This window comes from Sus scrofa, chromosome 2, assembly GCF_054392235.1.
Source record: "Sus scrofa isolate SSC_HxYL_T2T_F1_AM1 chromosome 2, Sscrofa_HxYL_maternal_Yorkshire_Landrace_v2.0, whole genome shotgun sequence".
In the NCBI taxonomy this organism is placed as follows: domain Eukaryota; kingdom Metazoa; phylum Chordata; class Mammalia; order Artiodactyla; family Suidae; genus Sus; species Sus scrofa.
This window is the reverse complement of record NC_139384.1, coordinates 88,567,210-88,589,145: the sequence shown is the minus strand read 5'-3', so window position 1 is coordinate 88,589,145 and position 21,936 is coordinate 88,567,210. Positions and strand designations below refer to the sequence as shown.

Below are 21,936 nucleotides of genomic sequence, written 5' to 3'. Positions count from 1 at the left end.
TGAAGTAACTCATTAAAGAACATATAATTGTATTTTCACTATCCCCAGGTTATATGTAATCCAGACTCTGAAAAGGTTATTAAGACAGCCTCTTTGGGATTCCAGCACGTGGTAGTATAATCCAGTTTAAATTTTGCTGTGTATTAAAGGATCTCAAATTTTGGTGGGCTTGATTAGAAAAATACACCTTGGGTGGAAATTGAGGGTTTTTTTATTAATGTAGATCAGGCAGGTGACCTTTAACAAAAAAAGAATAAGAATCTTGATTTTTATTACAAAGCAGAATACAGAAAGCCTTATTCTTGAATACTTTTCCATTGATAGTACAGTGAATAAACTGTAGTCCTTGAAATATCAAACCAAGTATTTCTTTTTTGACCTTCAGCCCCTTGTTTATACTTTCTCATATACATAAGAATACTTTACCGTGGAAATACATGCATGCATGAATGTGTGCACACACACAGTTTTGGAGTGGTTAAATTCAATAGCACATCGTTGCCATCAGATGACATCCATTAATAATGTATAAACTATGTTAAAATTAGTTTCCAGGGGAAATAAAGGTGTCTCAGATCCATAACTCTTTAAATCACCTCATCAGAGCTATCTGGGGATTTCTAGCAATTTCTCTATATACTTCTCATGCTTTATTTATTTTTTTTTTCCTTTTTTGGCTGCCCTGCAGCATATGGAGTTCCTGGGCCAGGGATCAGATCCCAGCCACAGTCACGACCCAAGCCACGGCTTTGGCAACACTGGATCCTTAACCCATTGTTCTGGGCCAGAAATCAAACTCTTGTTACAGAGCTCCCAAGATGCCGAACTCCTCATGCACTATGTAGCTGCAAAGTGTCTGAGAGGCAAAGAGAGACTCTTGTTAAATAATACAGATCTTAAGACCCATTTCCATGTTGCAAAATCCAGTATTTTAATAGCAAAAAACCGTACATGGGAAAATGTGCAATTTTGCTAATTAAATGAAAATTAAAATAAATATTTGTGGGAGTTCCCGTCATGGCGCAGTGGAAATGAATCCAACTAGGTTGCAGGTTTGATCCCTGGCCTTGCTCAGTAGGTTAAGGATTTGGCATTGCTATGAGCTGTGGTGTAGGTCACAGACGCGGCTCAGATCCTGATATTTGTGGAGCCCATCTTATGCTTTAACATATTGGGATGTTAGTGTCTAGGGATGGTGAAGTTGCTCTGTAACTCTTTCATAGTTGGCAATATAAATATTGGGTCAGTTAATCCTAATCTTAGTATTTTGTACTAAGTAAACAAGCAGAAACCTACATACCAAGATGTTGGTTGTGGTGTTAATTTTTTTTTAAGTAGAAACAACATGAATTTTTAAAAAACAGTGGTTTCACAAATACTATACATCAGCCCAGTTGTATTACACAGTCATTAAAAACATAATTGAGAAAACACATAAGTTCTTGTGATACAGTAAAGTGTAAATGTAAAATATTATACTATTACTAAAACCACATAGAAATGAATTTCTATAAGCTCTGGCAAATGTGAAAACATTTTAAAAAGTGGGAATATGTGTGATTTAAAGCTGTTTACTATTGAATTATCTTATTAGTTATGTGTTAGTTATTCACTCTATGTTATACTTTACAATGCAACAGGTACATTTATTTTCATTATAGGTGTTGTAGAATATTTGAGCACTGGTGGAGTAGAAACAAATCATAAAGACTTCAAGGAACTGAGATATAATGAAAGTCTTACAAACTTCAGCTGTAATGGGAAAAATGGGACAACCAATGGAAGGATCACTCACGGTTTCAAGTTAAAGAGTGCCTATGAGAGTGGCCTGATGCCTTACACAAATTACACATTTGATTTTAAGGTGAGTCTTGAGGTTAATAAATTTTTAAAACATCCATTTTGTAAGAGAGTCTTGTAACTTTACAATGGCTTTAAAATGTTAATATTCAGAATGGAATTAAGGTATCTCAGTATAGTTGACAGCAATGTTCTTTTGTTATTCCATGTCATTAGAGTAGAATTACATTTAATTAGAGTCTCATCCCTGCCTTATAGATACCTGTTTGAATCATTTCCAGGGGTAAGAAATCAGATGAAATAATGATAGTAAATCCTGAGTAACTGTCATCTCTTTGGGCAGTTAATTTTTTATAGGCTCATTACTAACAGCGTGGATATGCAAAACCGTCATATCTAACTTGATATCAGTTCAGATGAGGTGTTCCGTCTCTCCTCTTTCAATTTAATTGACACTGTACTCCTTGAGAACCAAATGTGCTTTGTCACCAGCCATTTTTTAATTTCTAAAATATATTTTATATACCTTTGTACACAATTAATGGATTACAAAATGGAACTTTTCCTTAATGATTCTCCTCATTTTTATTATCAATGATTGTTTTGGGCTTGTGTTCATCTGTCCTTTTTCTCCACTTTTTTTTTTTTTTTTTTTTTTGCATTTCTGCTCTCTTATATCCTAGTTTTGCATTTCTAACCTTGTGGAAAAAATAATCATTCAGGTTAAATTATCTGTTAGAATAGTGTGAGTATTGTGTTAACCGGTTCTTAATTTTGGAGAGGAGGGTTGTTTGGACTCCTTTGAGAAACAGTTGAAAACTGACAGTTTTGTTTTGTTTTTTCAGTTTGACTTTGGAGAATCCATTGTACTGTAGATAATGATTTAACCGTGGGAACAGATGAGTATATAGAGTTGAAGAGAGACCAAAGTAGACTCTGGGGGAAAACTAACATGTAAATGATAGTAACCAGAGAGAAGGAAAACTGGGATAGTATGGAAACTTAAATGCCAAGGAAAGAAAGGTTTTCTGGGGGAAAAAGGAGTGAGTGTTAAGCTTCATAAAGATACCGATGGAGTTGTTTCACTGGAGAGCTGGTCAGAGAAACTAGAATATGATGAGTTGAAGAATAATGAGCAATGAGATAGGAAAAACCAACTTTTAGATTCTTATTTCAAGCAGATTGTTTGAAGAAGAGGTGAGGGTGATAACCAAAAGATGGAAAAGATTAGGGTTGTTGTTGTTTTTTCTCTTGTTCCTATTACTGATATAAAGTTAGGAAGAAGACACTTGAATGCACCTAAATGCTTTTGCCTGTGAAGGAGAGGCTGAAGTTATAGGAAGAGAGAAGCAAACCGAGAGTAACTTAGCCGTGTGCCAGATGCTGTGTGCCTGGGTGCTTTTGAGAGTATGGAGAGCAGAGATCTGGTGGGAGAGATAAGTCTCAACCACACAGATGAGTGTATAGTTACACCTTGCCGTGTGCATTAGCAAGGGGAGAGAATCAGAGGTGGTAGGTGCTATTAAGTGAGTAATTCATACAGGATTCAGGAAGGTTTGAGTAAAGTGATTAAACTTGGCAATTGAAAGTTAAGAAGCAATTGGCCAGATCACAAGTATTCCAGACAAGAAGGGACAGCATAGCATGTTGGAAGCCCTGGGGCAGGAAAGAGCTTGGCATCTGTAGGGAATGTACCCCCACTTCACCACCACCATGACCATGGCCCCCACCCAGAATAAGCACTGGTATAGCAGTGGGATAATGAGCAAGGAAAGGTGTCACAAATTAAATTAGGAAAGAGAAGCAGAGGCCATAACAAGAAGGATTCTTTAGGTTGCCTTAGAGATTCTGAAAAGATCCAGATGGGAGGAAGAATGATTATCGTCCCTAAACTTTCTTCATTCTGACTTTGGGGCACCATTTGGTTTATATAGTACTGCCTTTTCCTGTGGGCTAAGTTTCTTTGTTTATCCAACATGACTGTAAGGATATGTCTTGGAAAGTCTCAGTATTTCAGTGTTATCTTATGTGGGTCCTTGTCTTTTTTTTTTTTTTTTTTTTTCTTTTTGCCTTCTGTTTTTCAGGGTATAATTGACTACATCTTCTATTCTAAACCTCAGCTGAACACTTTAGGCATCCTGGGACCTCTGGACCACCATTGGCTAGTTGAGAATAATATCAGCGGCTGCCCACACCCACTCATCCCCTCCGACCACTTCTCACTTTTTGCACAACTGGAGCTCTTACTGCCTTTCCTGCCCCAAGTTAACGGCATTCATCTTCCTGGCAGGAGGTAGTCAAGTACCTTCAGAGGATGACCTCAATTTCACTCATAAACTCATAAAATAATCTGAATATAGGGGAGTGAGGTATGGCCACCAGGGATTTTTTTGTTTTTCTTAATGATGATTTGAGTTTTCAATCTGATTATTTGATAAGGATATAGTATGAAAGCCAGGTGCTAGCAACAGACAAATTCTGAGCCCAATATGCTTTATATACTGTTAGACAGGGATTGGTGTGTTTGCACCTATCTTTAAATTGTTACAAGTAATTTTCCTGTTTCTTCTGTCCAATATAATATTTTCATGCCTTGAAATAGGAAAATGTTGGAACAGCATATTCTCTTTGCACAGAAATCTGTAGCACTACTTTTTTGAGGCCAGTAATAACATCCAGAGACCATCCTTCCATACTTTACTCCCTCCTTTTTCAGACTTGTTTGTAAAATAGAGAATTTGAATTTAGCCTTTATGATTGTATATGCTCCACAGAAGACCTGATTTATGAAATTTTGTACTAAAAAATCAGATTTGGAAATGATTGTATTGTAATCTAAGGCTAAGTTGTTTTTGTTTTTTTTTTTAACCTGTTTCATGTGTTATAAAGGCCAGCTTGTAAAAGAAGTTGCAACAGACTTTCTCTGCTGATGATTTGCACTGTTAGGGTTTAGTTAGCCCTTTTGTACTACTTCTTTTTTAAATCGAGAACATTGCTCTTTAAATCTAAATCTGTTTAAAGCTTAGGACATTTTCTTGAACCAGAGGCAACTTACCCATGAATTCCTGGGGTTTAATATCTATCAGGATAGATAAGCTGAGCAGTGAATGATCTGTAGGCATTTATGGATTTGAATGTAATGCTTGATATATGTACATTCTGGTATTTTAAAATCTTTAACTTTTTTAAGTTAAAAAATTACAGCTGCTTAAGTACAGCTTCTTAACTCCTTTTTTGAGATACTTCCTGTACTATCTCCACTGTGCCTGCCTGAATTTGTTCTCACCAAGCACTGCCTGTGCATGCAGAGAAAATCTGTGCATCCTCTTTTATATTTTTAAAAATACTGTTTTAACATTTGTGAGAGTTTTATGAAAATGCTTTTTGTATGAGCTGTGGCTTTTTTTCGATTGTGAAGCATTGAATATCACATTTTGGAACATGTTCATAGGGTGGGTCCCTGGGTCTTTGCTCACCAGACCCAAGCACTGCTTCTTGGTGTCATTGCACAGTGCTGTTCGTCACCCAGAATACTACTATCATGTGAATTCTTTTTGTTTTCCATGTATTCCTTAGTCTCCATGTTTTTTTTTTAATCATTCCTTTTTTTAAAAAAGTAATTTTCCGTTTATGAAGCAGTATAAAATAAATGAAATGTATTTTCAAAACAGGTCCCTAAGACAATACTTCAGATCATTTTTAAGTGACTAAGTCATTTTAATATGTCAACCAAGCTAAAAGTTATATACCCTGTATTTTGCCCATAGTGCCATTAGTAGAATAGAGATTAAAGCCAGCTTTTTAACTTTGCAACGTTAACTTGTATATGTTCTGTTTTCATTTATTCATTTGTCTCTCAAAAATCAAATGAATTCAGAAGGAACTTGGTCTAACTGCTTTTGTTTCAACTGCAGGCAGGGGAGCAAAAGGACACCATGTATGTGAGCATTAAGAAAAGAAATTGTTGAATGTTAATAGCAATTTTTATACAGAGAATGAGTCATTTTGGATAATGACTTAAAATTTTATGAAAAATGTTCAGCACTTAAATGTGCTTATTCTGTTTTTAAGAGAAAATAAAATTCCATACTGTTTAAGTAAATGAATCTTTTTGTTTTTGTTTTTAAAAATTCTCCAGAAAGTTTTGATCTTGAATCTTTGTCTGGGACCTGGTTTTTCCTTTGAGTTTTGTTTTTTTGTGTGTATGTGTGTGGATTTTTTTTTTTTTATTTTGTTGTGACGTTTTTTGTTTTTGTTTTTGCTTTTTAAGTTGTGCTGACACCAAACACATCCAGTTTATAATCAGTACATTGGAAAGCTGGTAATATTGATATAGAACCAATGCATAACTTTTTATGGGGTTTCTGGGGGTTTTGGTTTTGTTTTGTTTTGTTTTGTAAAGTGTGAATAAAAGGTGTGTTTACTCATTTTCCCTAAACACTGTGTTGGTAATGTGCATCATGACAATTTCCAGAACGGGCAAGCTGGATCTGGTTGGACTGATGAGACCGTTTTACCTACATTATGTAATAACAGGTCCAGAAAGCTTTATGAAAGGGAGAGGGGAGAAGCACTTACTCATTTTGTATTTTTTAATGGAGGATTGTATTCTTATCATAGATACTGGAACTAGAGTGCACTTGTTAGATGCTAAAGGTTTGAGCTTTACACAGGATGTTTTCATCTGTTTTTGTTATTACCTACAGTATATTTGAATTTAGGGTAAGCATAGTAAGATATAGTGGCCTGTTATGTCTTGAAAATGTTTGTTCTTGCCTCTTCTAGGTGTACTACATTCTGTGGGTTAGTTTGAACAGCTTCTCCGAGAAGCCTTATTCAGTAGCGATAAATTAAACCAAGACTTACTTACAAATGTAACCTACAAAAGAGAAAAAAAATTGGGGTCTACAAAATAGACTGATACTTTTGCTAAGCAAGGTTTTAAGTATTATCTGTGTCCTAAATAATTTCCAGTAATCCATACTCCCTAAGATGCAATAAAAACTAGTATGTTCTCACAGTTACAGGTTTTTTCCAAAAATTCTGTACAAATATATTTAATGTGTTGCCATAATGTAATTTCAGTGTTCTTACTGGATAAATCCATCTTATGAATGTTTTACAGAAAATTTGCAGTATATTTTCTGTTTTAATGAGCAGAAATTTGGAGGCACTCAGTTCCTTGTGAAAATCTCTGGAGGTACAGTTTACTGTATTAGTGGTAGTTATTTATGATTTAAGAATTTAAATAATGTTCATCAAAATTAATTTATGGCATTATTTAAACTAAAGGTATAGAAATAAATTGTTGATTGCAACTTTAATAGTCCTAGAAAATAGGCAGGGAACATCTTCAAGAAATGTGTTTTTTTATCTTCTGTTTTTACTTGATTTGGTGACAACCAGGAAAACTTACTTTGAGTTAGCACTTTGAAACCTAAGAACATTATTAAATTTGGTAGAATGCACTTCTAAATGTTGAAATTAAAATTTCAAAGCTCTTCTAAGACTTCAGATTTTCAATAATAAATTCCAGTTTTACATATTACATATTTTACCATTTAAACTCACAGAATTAATTTCCTTAGATACTTTTAGGGTTTCAGGGTCATGTCATATAAGTACAAAAGCTAACCTAGGCAAAACAATTACCACAGTATGTTCTTTTAATAAACCAACAAGAATATCTAATACAAATGCTGCAGTTAATTCAAAGAACACCTTTAGCAAGTGTTTCTCCCCAACTCGTCTCATAAACAGTATTTTTAAGATGTTCACTTAAAATGTACTCTTCTTTTTGGTTACATAAATTTTACTAACCAGTATGTTGAAGTAGTGTCAAAAATAGAGTATCTAGTCTTTATTCACAGTACATTATATTGTGTAATGCACTGGACTAACTTTTGTTTACCATTCATGTAACAAAACCTAGCACATTATCTGCACTAAGCTCAAAGTAATGTCCCATTTGCCTAGGCAGCTCTTTGGTAAGGGTAATGGGAAGTTGAATATGACCTATGGACTGGTGGTAACAAGGGCTTTTACTATTCTTTTCAGTGGAACCTTCTTGGTCAAATTGTAACTAGCTAGTATTATATTTATATACAGGGTCTCTTTTCTTTACTGATGTATTTTCCTACTCATAGCCAACCAATAAATTCAATATCTGTTTCAAATATTTTAAAGGTGTAATTTGTACAGCTGTAGCACTGAGGTTTAAGAAAAATATGTGTTAATCAGCAGACCACCTATTTAAAATTCTGAGTCATCTGGGACAGGGTTATAACTCACCCTTTGAAAGGGAAGAGTGAATGGGCACAGGGCCATCATGATATGGGTAAATGATGTAGACATAAGAATCTCCTTATTGGCTGTGTTACTCTGTATAACACTCATGTCATATCTTTGCCAAAGTTCAATTTTATATTCAGGCAACTGATGGTCCTTTTGCTTTTTAGCATTTTTGTTATCATATACCTCATAGTATAAGAAAGGGGCTCATATGTCTTTCATCCTTTGGAAGGAAGTTGACATATTTTAAATAAATGCTTTTAAATATAGTAGCAAATATTGTATTAGTGGGGTTATACTAATTCATTAAATGTTTTACTTGTTACATGTATATTTTGTCATACATATAAACTTAAAAAATGTTTGACTTCCTAACTCTTCAGAACATTAAGTCTATTTGCTTTTTAGAAACTACTTCTCTATCAAATATAAGTTTTTACGTAGATGCTGGGGAAAAAATGCTTTAAAATCACAGTATAATTTAGGTAAAATGAATGTTTGTTTTGCTGAGATGTCTAGTTCCTAAAGTAGGCATTTTGTACCTAACCCTTAATATATAATTTTACCTCTGTAACAGAAGTCTTCTTTCTTATAATTGCCAAAGAAATAAGTTGTAAAGGTTAACAGGTATGCCCATATTTATAAATTCCAGTTAATGTTCTTTAGAGGAACAAGTACCTAAGGAACATGATCTGAAGTATATGTGAAATAAAGTTTTTAGGTTTTAGGTAACAATGTTATATATACTGAGAATTTCCTTCTTGCGTTATCTAGGTATTCAGATTTAAATTGAGTTTAAAATAAGCTTTCACAGGGGAGTCCGCGTCGTGGCGCAGTGGTTAACGAATCCGACTAGGAACCATGAGGTTGCGGGTTCGGTCCCTTCCCTTGCTCTGTGGGTTAACGATCCGGCGTTGCCGTGAGCTGTGGTGTAGGTTGCAGACGCGGCTCGGATCCCGCGTTGCTGTGGCTCTGGCGTAGGCCGGTGGCTACAGCTCCGATTCAACCCCTAGCCTGGGAACCTCCATATGCCGTGGGAGCGGCCCAAGAAATAGCAACAACAACAACAAAGACAAAAGACAAAAAAAAAAAAAAAAAAAAAAAAGCTTTCACAGATACTTTAAAGACAATTTTAATATACAAATTCTGTATCAGAAGAATCTTATTCAAGATAGTTTTTACTAACAATAAGAACTTGAGACTATTTCTGTAAGTTAATAACCTTATCCAAATAATAAAATAAATGTTCTAAATAATTGTTCCCCCAATGAATCTAACCACCTAGTTCATAGCTGGGAATTGAGAAGACTGCTGGATTACAACGTGGCTTGAAGACCAGTTTCTACAGTTTCTTTAGTAATATTAACATTTACAAATGAATAGAGAGATGTCTGTTGAACTGCACACCTCAGATCACTCCAATCTACTCAAAAGCTGTTGAAGTATGTTAGACCTGTCATGAGAAACTGTTCACCAGTGTGACTGGAGGTAGTCTCAAGAGTTCTTACTGCCAAATACTTTTTACTAGCAAAGTGGACTTAAGCTATGGGGTTCCAAAGAGACAACTCAGAAAGACTTTTTTGTTAATTAATGGCTTTTGATTGGCAACCCTATAGTCCTGGTGATTTCAGTATCTCCCCTTCATGGCAGTCTTGCTAGTACTATCTTTTTTCTCAAGTTTTGTATAATTCTTGAAAGCCTGGTCCATGAAAGACACTGAAAAGGAGATGATGGTGTGAACAAATCCAGGCAGGAAAAAAAAAAAAAATGCATGAAATACAGGACTTGCTTTCCTTTTAAATTCATGCTAAGGCGGGTGGCTGATTCTCAGGACAAGGGTGTATGTGTGAGGAGGATGTGCTCACATTCTGAGCTTTTATGTGAGGAGCTACTGTCTCCCCACCAACATGATGCTTGCTAGTGGTAACTTAGGACAGATGTGATGGGTGGGAGTTCTATATGTAATTGGTCCATTTTGATGAATCAGAGTGGTCCTTAATCTGTTTCTCCTAGTCACCATATTGATGAATACTCATTGAGAATTTCTTCATGTCAGACACAGAATCTGACTTCAGATTGTTCATTGGTCATTATAATCCAGTGTAATATGTATTAAAGATACACTAGGTATGGAGGAAGCAAACCTCTGTCTACATAGGTCTATAGTCTTCCAGAGATGACTGTAGAGCTGGTTTTGAAACACCAAGAACTTGTTTACTGGAGGAATAATAGGAGCTATATTAAAAGCCTTTGGGAAATGTGTATAGCTATGAATGGAATGGATTTTGAACATGATGTCAGTCTTTCTGGAACCCAGTGGATTCTGAACTTGGTGTAAGTCTTTTTGAATCATGTACTAAAAGTTTGAACTTCTTCCTGTAGGTGGTGGTAAAGAGACATACAGGGTTTGAAATGGAAATGGTGTTACCCACCCGGTTTGTGTTTTAGAAAGTTCTTCTAGCACCGCTGTTGAGAGTGGATTAAAAGAATGATTAGTTAGCTGGTTTCTGATGTAGTCCAGTTGACAGATGAGAAGATGAGGACAGCTAACAGGGCAGTAAGAGTAGAAAGGAAGGGGAGTTTGGAACATTTAGGAAATAGAATCAATAAAAACCTCAAGTCCTGCCTCACTCACCTGTGAGAGAAAAGAAGGTAAGTGAGTTTTTGTTCATTCATTAATTCCATGAGACAAACCCTGACCCCATCCTCTCATGTCTTTACCACTTTACCACCCAGGCCCTTGTTTCTTCTTTAGTGACCTGACTAAAACATTTAGTCAAAGAAATTTGTCTCTCCAGCTGCCTTTTACTAAATTTCCCATTATAATTCATTTAGATTTTAGTCTACAAAAGAGATCCAATGTGTCTCTACTTGACGGTTAAGTCATTCCAGGAAATAATAAAAGCATTTGATGCTAATTTTATTACTTCAGCCTGTTTCTTTTAGGCTTTTTAAAATAGTCTTGAAAATGGCGTATGTGTCAGAAATCACTACGTAAGATTAGTCATTAGAAGATAAGTTCTATAGGCTTAACGAGAGATACTTCATTTTTGTAAAACACTGTCTTTCTTCATTGTCCTGGATGTTCTAGCCAGGGAAATTAGGCTAGAAAATGAAATAAAAGCCATTTTAATTCGTAAAATCATATGTATTCATGAGGATGAAAGTTCATCACCTATTGTTGTATGATCCATTAGCATACAATCATTCATGGTATTATATAACTTTTTGTGTGTGTAGGGCTGGTAATACACAATTTTCATTTCTGAATTTAGTAATTTGTTCGATTTCTTTAGGTTTTTGTTTTTTGTTTTTTCTGTTTGTCTTTCGTCTATTTAGGGCCACACCTGTGGCATATGGAGGTTCCTAGGCTAGGGGTTGAATCGGAGATGTAGCTGCTGGCCTATACCACAGCTCACGGCAACACCGGATCCTTAACCCGCTGAGCAAGGCCAGGGATTGAACCCGAAACCTCATAGTTCCTAATCGGATTCATTCTGCTGCGCCATGATGGGAACTCCCTAGTTAGTTTTCAAATCCAGTCTTACACGCTTTCCTGATCCTTGTAACCTTTAATCGCTTCCTCCTCTCTCTCTCTGTTTTGCTCATGCGCGCGCGCACATACATACACACACACACACACACACACACCCTCACTTTTCACCTAATCCAAGGCGTAGTGTACCTCCCTAGGCTGAAGCCCCTCTCCTTTCACTATTGCTCACGGCAGGGGGAGGAACAGGGGTGGGCATCAAGGTAAGAAAAACCCCAGAGCTGCTCTTTTCCATGTTTATTGAGAGAATAGGGGAAGGGTACAAACAGTCAGGGCCGGGCAGCAGGTACCCAGCCTGCAGGTGGCAGCATTGTGTCCCCAGGCAGGGATATTCCAGCCTAAGCTCAGCCAAAGAATGTCAGGGCCTTCTGGAAAGGAGAAGCCAAGCTTGAGTATGCTCCCCCTTCCAGCCCACTGCCACAGGAGCAAAGTGAAGCCCCGGACCTCAGGTGGAAAGGCATAGCTGTGACTGGGGTGGGTTCCCAGGTGAGTCATTACACCTGCTCTGTGCTGGGACAGATATGTTCAGTACCTCACCCCTTCTGGCCCTCCGCAGCCCCCTGCATTTCAGATATGATCATCTGGATTCCTGCCTGAGGACCCTGAGCTTCTCCTGGGGTGTGGGCAATGAGGTCTCTGTGACATGGGGCTGGGACGCCTGTTGTAGGATTTTGAGGAGTGGAGGACTTCCTCTCTGCAGGACAGCTGGTGAGGACCGCCTGCACAGGCACAGGGAGGGTGCCCAGAATTGGGGGGGGGGGGCATATTACCAGCAGAGCCTTCAGGGCCCCCATGGCCTCAGGGCCCAGCTCAGCCACACACTTCCTGGAGCCCTCCACGAGATGGTCCACCGGGATTCCCAGGCTGGCGAGCATGAACTTCAGGGGATTGAAGCCTTTGAAAAGAGGGTTGGCCACGACCCCAGTGGTGGCATCCACAGCAGGGGCAAGGGCATCCATATGTGGGACCCTTGGCTTGTTCCTCAAGAAAGCTGCAGCTGTAAACACAAGCAGAGAAGTACTGGGAATTCTTGTTGTAGCTCAGCGGAAACACGAATCCGACTAGTGTCTGTGAGGATGCAGGTTCCATCCCTGGCCTCACTCAGTGGGTTAAGGATCCAGTATTGCTGTGAGCTGTGGTATAGGTCATAGACAAGGCTCAGATCCCATGTTGCTGTGGCTGTGGTGTAGGCCGGCAGCTACAGCTCCAATTTGACCCCTAGCCTGGGAACTTCCATATGCCACGAGTGTGGCCAAAAAGCAAAAAAAAAAAAGTAAAGAAGGACCACCCCCCTGGACCTGGGGGCCCTGAGGAGGACTGCTGAAGTCCTGTCTCCAAGAGGTGCTCAGGATGGCTTTCCAGCCTTCCCAGTGCCCCTGAGCACCCACTCTCACCCTGGGCTGAGTCTGAGGAGGCCTGGCTTGTTAGAAGAGGAATCTATATAAGCAAAGAGCTGTAGCCCAGCAAAGAGCTATCTAGACAAGGACAAAGGAGGCAGCTTGAGAATGGAGGGAGGACAGGTGAGCTCTGGGGGACAAAGGCATGCTTCTCAGAGGAGGGGACAACTAGGTTGTGCCTTAAAGAATGGAGCAGGGAACAGATGGATGTTCCCAGACCAGGGCCAGTGTTTGCACTATCTTGAGGGTGGGAGAGCCTGGTCTGGTGTTGGTGGGTGAGGAAGAGAAACCAGAGTGGGCAGGGACGTGAGAGGAGACCTGAGGGCTCAGGTGGGGCAGGCCCCAGAGGGCTTGAAGACCTTAGGGAGGAGCAGGATTTCCTGTCCAGAGGGACAGGGAGCCCTGGAAGGTAGTAAGCAGAGGAGTGGCCTTGGCTCTTCCGGAGCCCTTGGAGCATGAGGAGCCTGACGCCCAAGGTGTGGAGGCAGCAGGGTCAGGACCAGCTGGAATGTAAGATGGGAACAAGCAGAACCACTGCCAGGGCCCCGTGACAAAAGGCCAGGAGTGAAGGTTTGAGGGCACTCACCGGAATGGCTGAGCAAGGCCACAAAGATCACCAGGATGGCAGTGATGAGCTTCATGGCTAACTGGGCTCAGTGGATGCTCCCAGGACCTAGGACACACTTCCAGAGCCTGGGCTTGTGAGCTTCATATACCCTGTCCTCGCCCCTCTCCAGGGCTGGGGCCTCACCCCATCTTCCTGAGAAATGTACTGTTTGCTCAGCCAGTATGCTGGCCAACTTCCTGATCAGGCCAGTGGGTCCTGGGAGGCCTGTATCCCCTACCCCACCCCAGTGAGGGTGAAGTGTCAGGGACTTCCTCTTGGCAGGGTCACCCAGGCCCTCCCGTGAGTGCGGGAAAGAAGGTTATGCTTTGTCTGCACGAGGCCCACCCAGGCCTTCACCTTTCCAGAGAGCTTTCTGGCCTGACCCCTTCTGGCCTCTAATAGTGCTATGGGTGGGGAAAGGGCATGTCTGTGACCCCCAGTCCTTCCGCCTGTTCCCAGACCGTGGAAATGCCATGCATGCTGTGGGGTGCTCCTGGCCCTGAGGAGGTCAAGGAGGTTGACAAGGGGGAAACCCTGGGTAGCCCCCCATGTGATCATCCCTTACTCCTGGCCACCTCTCTGGTTAGGGCCACAGAAAGCAACTAAAGCAAAGAAAAAGATGAGGGACATTTTCTTACCTTTGAAATCAGTCTACATGCTGGGAAGTTTCTCCGAATGTCCTCACATACCTGTCACTACAGAATATAATGAGGGAGAGCAAACAGAATCAAACAGCGGCCCATCGGGGGAGGATGATTTTCAGGCAGTGTCCTAGAACCCCCGTGGTTACAAGCAGGTCTTGACCTTTGCAGCCTGGGGCAGGGGCGGGCAGCAGTGACAGCGGTGGTCTCCAGCACCCAATTCATCCTCCCCGAATTCCCAAGGCCACACTCACCTCTGCAGGTGCTTCACAACCTGGCTGCCCGTGGACACAGCTGGGCTTGTTAGTGGCCACTGTGAATGCATTCATGTGGTCTCCACGCCTCTCTTATATTTTGCCTTGACTGTTTTATTTGTATGTTTCAGTGATGGTCATTGTGGAAGTTAAGTTCAATAGACAAGGTGTTTTCAACTAGTGAAAATTCACTTTTCCAGGGATTTTCTGGAAGGAGTGCTGCTCAGGAGGCCAGGACAAGAGCAGATGCAGCAGGGCTGGGGAGGCAGCTGGCCACCATGGCAGCCACAGTGCCCCAGGGCCACTGCTCTGACCCGGCCCCTCCTGCAAAGGTGAGATTACAAGTTTCCTTCCTCTTAGCAGTTGGGGTAACTGCCTCTCTGCAGGCAGAGGGTGCCAGAGGAGAAAGCCCGAGGGTTTTCCCGAAACACCCGAGGCCTGTGGACTCCCCAGAGTGGAGACTGGTTCCGGGGCAATCAGGACAAGGAACACGAGCAGATAAGGAAATGTAGACACAGCCGAGAGTTTTCTTCAGTTTCAAAGCAAGGAGATTCTGTCTGCCCACCTTCCTCTTCTCTATGTTGGCATGAGTCTCCTGCCATTTTCCCAGGCCAAACTCAGGGACCTGGTGTCCCTTGCACTGTGTCCCCTTCCAGGAGCACCTCCTCCACTTGGGATAGAGAGTATGTGCTCTGGGGAGAAGCTGTTTGGACAGCCGAGAATTGTCAGTAAAGTCGTGTGTGTGTGTGTGTGTGTGTGTGTGTGTGTGTGTGTGTGTGTGAGAGAGAGAGAGAGAGAGAGAAAGAGCACACGAGGGCGTGCACGCATGCACATACCTGTGTGTGTGTGTGCGTGTTGGGAGTGCGGTGCTAGTTGGTGCTGGAATGTTCTTATATGCCCTCTTGTCCCTTTGAGACGGGGACACAGGTCTCGAAAGAGCAGGTGTGGTTCATCCCAGCTTGGGGCGGAGGAGAAGTGTTGATTGTTCCCAGGCCCCCAACTGCTCAGGTCCAGCCACAGCTGAAGAGCCCGCCCTGGCAGCCACAGTGGTCTCTGGCGGAGGAGAGGAGTGTGGAAAGACCCGGGGGGCTGGGATCAGATTGCCCTTTGCTGTGGGGACTTGAGTCACAACTCTCTTCCGTTGATGTTTGGTTATGGGGATGGTGCAGGGGGCTGCACTCATACTGCTCACACACTGTTGGCTTCACCCAGACCCCATCGTCATTTGGTGCTCAGAGAGCAGCCCTGTCTGTGGAGCTTGGATAACACGACTCGCATGATTCTCAGTCGGAACTGGAACAAGGTTAGGATTCAGGGTGAGTGGGTCCTCAGAGTCGACATAATTACTGATCTAATTCATGCTTGTGGGGCTGCATCTCGGCAGCATTCCTTAGGACACAAGAAGCCACGGCCAGGGATTAAACCTTTGTCTTCACTGCTATTAGTTGAGTTTGTTAACCACTGAGCTGCAACGGGAACTCCAGGCTATAGATTTTTTATGGAGATGCCCTGGTCAAAACTTCTGTCCTTCTGCCCCATTCTGGTGACAGGGTCCTCATGGCTGCCCTATCCTGGGAATTCCCTTGAATTGTCTGTGCCCTGTTACCCTCTCTTTCCCCAGAGAGTCAACCTCAGACTCCAGGCAGGACATGGTGTTGGTGGTCACCTGGATGTGTGGGATAGGGAGGAATGGGGGCTTCAGCAGCTCCCCTCATAGGACCATCAAGCAGCCAGCTCTTTCCAGCCTTTGCCTGGCCTCTCCCCATTGACCCCCCATGGGGCAGTCCCTGTACAGACTGTGAGCTTCCCTGACCTTGGCCCTGCCAATCCCTCCACCCCAGGAAATGATTATCTTTTTGTTCATCTAATAAAGTTTTTAAGAAATTATTATTGAGATGACATACACATAAAATTTCAAAGCGAACCATTCAGTGGCACAATAAACTTTACTGAGCTTCAAAACATTTAATCACCCTGAAAGAAAACTCCTTACCCATTAAGCAATCCCTTCCTATTCCTGCCTCTACTCTGGCCCCTAGCAGCCAGCTATTGGTTGTATCCCTCTCTATGAATTTGTTTATTTTGGATATCTCATATTAGTGGAATCATACAATATACAAGCTATTAGCTGATTTCTTTCACTTAGCATAATATTTTTGAGGTTTATTAATGCTGTGTAGCATGTGTCAGTGCTTCATTTCTTTTTATGGCTAAATAATATTATATTGCAATTATATGCAATTTGTTTGCCCACTTATCCATTGATGGAAGGTCTTTCCACCTTTTAGCTCTTGTGAATGGTGCTTAGAGCTGCTAGCACTATTCACAATAGCCAAGACATGGAAGCAACCTAAGTATACATTGACAGATGAGTGGGTAAAGAAGATGTGTTTTATATATGTGCTTGTGTTTTAGACACACACACACACACACACACACACAATGGAATATTACTCAGCCATAAAAAAGAATGAAATAACACCACGTGTAGTGACATGGATGCAACTGGAGATTATTATATTAAGTGAAATAAGTCAGAAAGCAAAAGATAAATACCATATATATCACTTATATGTGCAATCTAAAATATGACACAGGAGTTCCCATCATGGCGCAGCGGAAACGAATCCAACTAGGAACCATGAGGCTGTGGGTTCGATCCCTGGCTTCACTCAGTGGGTTAAGGATCTGGCGTTGCTGTGGCTGTGGTGTAGGCCAGCAGGTGTAGCTCCAATTAGACCCCTAGCCTGGGAACCTCCATATGCCATGGGTGTGGCCCTAAAAAGACAAAAGACAAAAAATAAAATAAAATAAAATAAAATACGACACAAATAGGAGTTCCCATTGTGGCACAGTGGAAACAAATCCGACTAGTATCCACGAGGATGTGGGTTCAATCCCTGGCCTCTCTCAGTGGGTCGGGGATCTGGCATTGCCGTGAGCTATGGTGTAGGTCGCAGATGCGGCTCGGATCCCGCATTGCTGTGGCTCTGGTGGAGGCCGGCAGCTACAGCTCCGATTAGACCCCTAGCCTGGAAACCTCCATATGCCTGGGGTGCAGCCCTAGAAAAGATTTAAAAAAAATGAATATAATCCAGGATGAACCATCATATGTATACATATACACACATATATACTTGTGTGTGTGTGTATTCACTACTATTACTTCTTTTTTGACTTAAAGAGAAATGAAAATGAAAATTTTTCCACAGCCCTAAGTGCAGCGGTGGTCTTCTGTCTGGGCACCTAGCATCTCACGGAGAAGCCATCAGCCCTAAGTAGAAGTAACAGGAGGACACCTAGCACATTGTCACAGAAGCAAGTCCCCTTTATGATCCCACTGTCAAAAACGATGCAGTTAAGTGTTGTTACTCCGAACTGGGGCTGGGTTCAGGGGAATCAGCGGCCCCTCTGCCTCCTTCCTTGGCAGTGATGCTGCTCCTGGCCCAGCACTGCCTGAGCTCATGCAGCACGATCCCTAGGCTTCTGGGGTATAAGGGCAGGTGCTGGGGCTCAGCTTCAGGCCCAGCTCTGCCACTGACATTCAACCAAGGTTTTGGGATTTTTATAAAGTCCAATCTACCCTCTGACATAGAGGGAAGGCTGTCCCAAATTGGTGAGCATCCTGCTCTTTTTCATGCTGGGACAGCTGAGAACAGACACGTGGTCATATTTGTCTTGCTGCCTCTAAGTCCAATCATTACATCATTTCCCACAGAGTAGCTGACCCCAACAGAGTCACCTCCCAGGACTCTCTGCCCTGGAACCCATGAGAGGCTGGCCTTGTTACCCCCGACCCTGTGGGAAAATCTTGGGAGCCCACCTGGGGGCGCATTCCACCACGAAGACAGGATCAAAGAAATCTGCCTGCAGGGAGAGACCAGAATGAAGGCCAGACCAAGAGAAAGCATCAGCAGTTGTCCCTGTGCTGTGACACAGGCATCGAGGTGGCAGCCCCTTCATGTTGGGTGGGGGCCACCTTGCAAGGTACCTCCTGCCCAAGGTCCCAGGAGCACCCTTATTCTCTTCTCATTCTTTCTGTCAGTCCAGCACCTATGTTTCTGAGCTGTCTGAGAGCCTGGTTAAGCAAATTGTTGGGCAAACTGGAGCAGATTGTGGACACCAATTAATTCCACCCCTCAGTGATGAGTGTGGCCACTCTGTGTGCAGCCGGACTCAGCCCATCCCTCATACATGTGAGCAGCTGGAGCCCCAGTTATATCGCAAGAGTTGTCTCTGAGGCTTCTCCATGCCCAACTTTTGCTTTTCTACAGCAACTCACTATTGTAACCAAGAAGAAGCCTGTGAGGCCTTCCCCAGCAGACCCCTACTCATGTCCTCGGACTGCCTTTTTGTCTATAGAAAAACTCCTGAAAATTTCAAATTAATCAGAGAAATGAGAAAATACAGAGAACAAGGAAAACAGATAAGCCTGGCAGAGTAACAATCGTCTAGCCTTTCAACAAAGCCAAGGAGTTCCTGTTATGGCTCAGCAGTGACAAATCCAACTAGTATCCATGAGAACACAGGTTCAATCCCTGGCCTTGCTCAGTGGGTTAAGGATCTGGCGTTGCTGTGAGCTGTGGTGTAGGTCGCAGATGCGGCTTGAAGCTGGCATTGCTATGGCTGTGGCGTAGGCCTACAACTGCAGCTCTGATTCAATCCCTAGCCTGGGAACTTACATATGCTGTGAGTGCAGCCCTAAAAAGAAAAAAAACAAAACAGTCAAGGACCTTTAGTTCTTCCTCAAGGACTATGGATAATATTCTGAGCCCTGTCCTTGGAGGTGTTGTTCAGGTGCCGAAGCCCTCACCAGTGGAAGAAGTCAAATCTATGGGGCCCACAAGCACGAAGACCTCAGACGGGTAGGAATCAGAAGGTTGATGACACTGACTCCCAATTACCTCACCACCAACCAATCAGGAAAGTGTCTACGAGCTGACATCACACCCTGCTCCTCAAACACTCTAAGACTCCTCACCACCCCCTCCAAAGGGGGCCATGGTCCTTGAGGCACTATCGGGCTGTGTTCCCCTCCTGGCCCTGCAATGAAAGCCACGTTTCTGTTTCCTCCAACTCTGTCTCCACGTTTCTGTTCGGCATCGGTGTACAGAGACGGCTGACATTCCAGCAACACTATGGCATAGTCACCCCGTGTCTGTGAAGTTCCTCAAATATAAACTGCTCCTCTGTCAGTCTCTGAGACGGGTGCACACACAAGCCTGGAAACAGCTCCCTGGTGCCCTTCCTCATTCCCTCTACACTCCTTTCTCGCGGAAACTGGGTGTGGATGGGCCAGGAGCCCATTCCTAGGATCCTGGAGCCCCCCGGCCGTAGCCTGGTCTCAGAGACTCCTCTGCCCATATGGACCCCCGTCCCCTCCCAGGGAAGTCCTCCTGGGCCAGGACGGCCACGACAACCAACTAGGAGATGATCCCTCCCTCTCCTGTCCTGATGGTCTCCACACTCAAGGGAGTATGTCCAGGGAAGGTTTCTGGGCTTCTCCTGTACGGGTTGGCGTGGCTTGAAGCTGTCCTACCCAGGGGTCACGCCACGATCCTCTGCCAACACTCCACTTTGGACCCCTTCCTCTTCCTCATAGCTCGGGCTTCTGGGCCCTGGGGCTCCAGATGGTGTCACCATGGTGTACATTCCTGCCTCCATGGGCCCCTTCCCTTGAGTCAATATTGATCTGGCTCCCTCAGCCTCTTCCTTCTTCCCCTTTCCTATCCAGGGCCCCTTCTCCCCACAGAGCCCTGCCAGGGGGAGGGCAGACAAGGTCAGCTGCCATCCACATGGTTTTGCTACAGTGGCTCCCGGCACTGGTGAAGTGATGGAAAAGCCAAGTCCCCTGGCTTAAGCAAAGACTGAAATTCTGTTTTTTGATAGGTGTCCTCCCTGGGGTGACAAGCTGGTGGCCAGCAGTACCAAACCTCTGACACTGTTTCAGACTCAAGGGACAGGCTGCAGTGGCTATGGCCAAGTCATGTCCCATATAATTAGGTCCAGTTTATCTGTTTCAGCCTGGGCAAGAGTGGGGCCAGTGGACTGAAGGTGTGGCTGCCAGTGGTTCCCTAAATGGAATGGTATCACTGTCAAGAGTCAGAAGAAAGGCAGCTCAGAAAATGTCAGGGATTTCCCAAGGCCCCTGGGCCAGTTCCCCATGTATCTGAATGGCCTCCTTGGTCCCTTCCCATGCCTAATGCCCCTCAGAACTGACTAGCACCCTGTACAGCCTCCACACACTGGGGCTGGAAGCAGCTGCTGCCAGGTTAAGGGGTGGGAGTTGGTGGATCAAACCCCAAGGGATGTCCCAGCCCAGACTCAAGATCAGAACCCAACCCAGGCAGAGGTGTGCTCACTGCCAGCCCAAAGTGAGGGCTCTTTGAAGCTGAGTCAACAGCTTAAAACCTAAGGGTTTAAGAGCAGTCCCTTCTCTCACTACCATCTCTCACAGGCCATGGAGGGAACCATGATTCCTGTCTGTGCCCAAAGGGAGCCAGGCCCTCCATACTTGGGAAAAGGACCTGCCTCCTCCCAGGGGTCCCTTGCTGGCAGCCCTGCTGCACACACACCAGCTCTGTCGAACTTCTTTTTTTTTTTTTTGTCTTTTGTCTTTCGAGGGCCACACCTGGGGCATATGGAGGTTCCCAGGCTAGGGGTCGAATTGGAGCTGCAGCTGCCAGCCTACACCACAGCGCGCCAGACCCAAGCCGTATCTGTGACTTACACCACAGCTCACAGCAATGCCAGATCCTTAACCCACTGAGTGAAACCAGGGATTGAACCCTCAACCTCATGGTTCCTAGTCAGATTTGCTTCTGCTGTGCCACGATGGGAACTCCTGTAACTATTTTTGTAGTGTTTCCCACATTTAAAAATAAAAAGAAGAGAGAAAATTTCATAATTCTCCAACACATTTAAAGTGATGCATGGACCTCAGGGTTTCAAGGTTGGCAGAATACATGGGAAAGTGATAAAAGAGATCAGAAGACCCACTTGTGACATTACCTTTGCGATTAGGAAGTAAGTCACACTAGAGACAAAATGATAGAACAGAGATATTAAATGGCCCCATCCTATATTGGGAGGAAAGGGTACATAAAATGGGAGCTTCATAATTTTTATAGGTCATTAAGAAAATATACCATGTCCTAGTCAAGGGTGCCATATCGGAGGTCAGCCTGTACCGGGGTCAGAGTGAAATGCATTGTCAGCGCTGATGAACTTCTGGCCTCAGCCCAGAGCTATGGCCCTGGAGCCATCTTGACTGGCCTAACTGGACCCTGTTTCCCCTGGAGGGCATCCAAGGCCATCAGAGATACTGCCCCACAATTTTGAAGGCCCTCAGTTCTCTGAGATTCTCCCTCAGACACTTTGTGTCACCTCTTCA

The 21,936-nt window shown here is 43.2% G+C and overlaps 2 protein-coding genes across 23 annotated transcripts in view; one reads left to right on the top strand and one right to left on the bottom strand.

Annotated features, from left to right (window-relative positions):
- The window catches only part of CNOT6 (CCR4-NOT transcription complex subunit 6), a 153,360-nt gene extending 145,384 nt beyond the window's left edge, over nt 1–7,976 (top strand). For 15 of the 21 annotated variants that reach the window (XM_085013590.1, XM_085013601.1, XM_085013597.1 and 12 more), the window contains 2 exons: nt 1,662–1,864; nt 3,885–7,976. In XM_085013590.1, the coding sequence (XP_084869716.1) occupies nt 1,662–1,864; nt 3,885–4,097 (416 nt within the window). In that variant the 3' untranslated portion in view covers nt 4,098–7,976. The remainder of the gene's footprint in view (nt 1–1,661; nt 1,865–3,884) is intronic. The other 6 variants (XM_085013604.1, XM_085013603.1, XM_085013595.1 and 3 more) reach the window with 1 other exon arrangement.
- A 3,890-nt stretch (nt 7,977–11,866) lies between these two features.
- SCGB3A1 (secretoglobin family 3A member 1) lies at nt 11,867–13,729 on the bottom strand. 2 transcript variants are annotated; one of them, XM_003123626.5, is made up of 3 exons: nt 13,628–13,729; nt 12,415–12,641; nt 11,867–12,012 (listed from the first exon to the last, which is right to left on the bottom strand). In XM_003123626.5, exons 1-3 carry the CDS (start codon nt 13,680–13,682, stop codon nt 11,989–11,991), a joined length of 306 nt encoding a protein of 101 aa, XP_003123674.1. In that variant the 5' UTR covers nt 13,683–13,729; the 3' UTR covers nt 11,867–11,988. The 2 variants fall into 2 exon arrangements, with proteins under 2 accessions (XP_003123674.1, XP_020939973.1); XM_021084314.2 differs by having other exon boundaries at nt 11,867–12,009.
- Between the last annotated feature and the right edge of the window lie 8,207 nt (nt 13,730–21,936).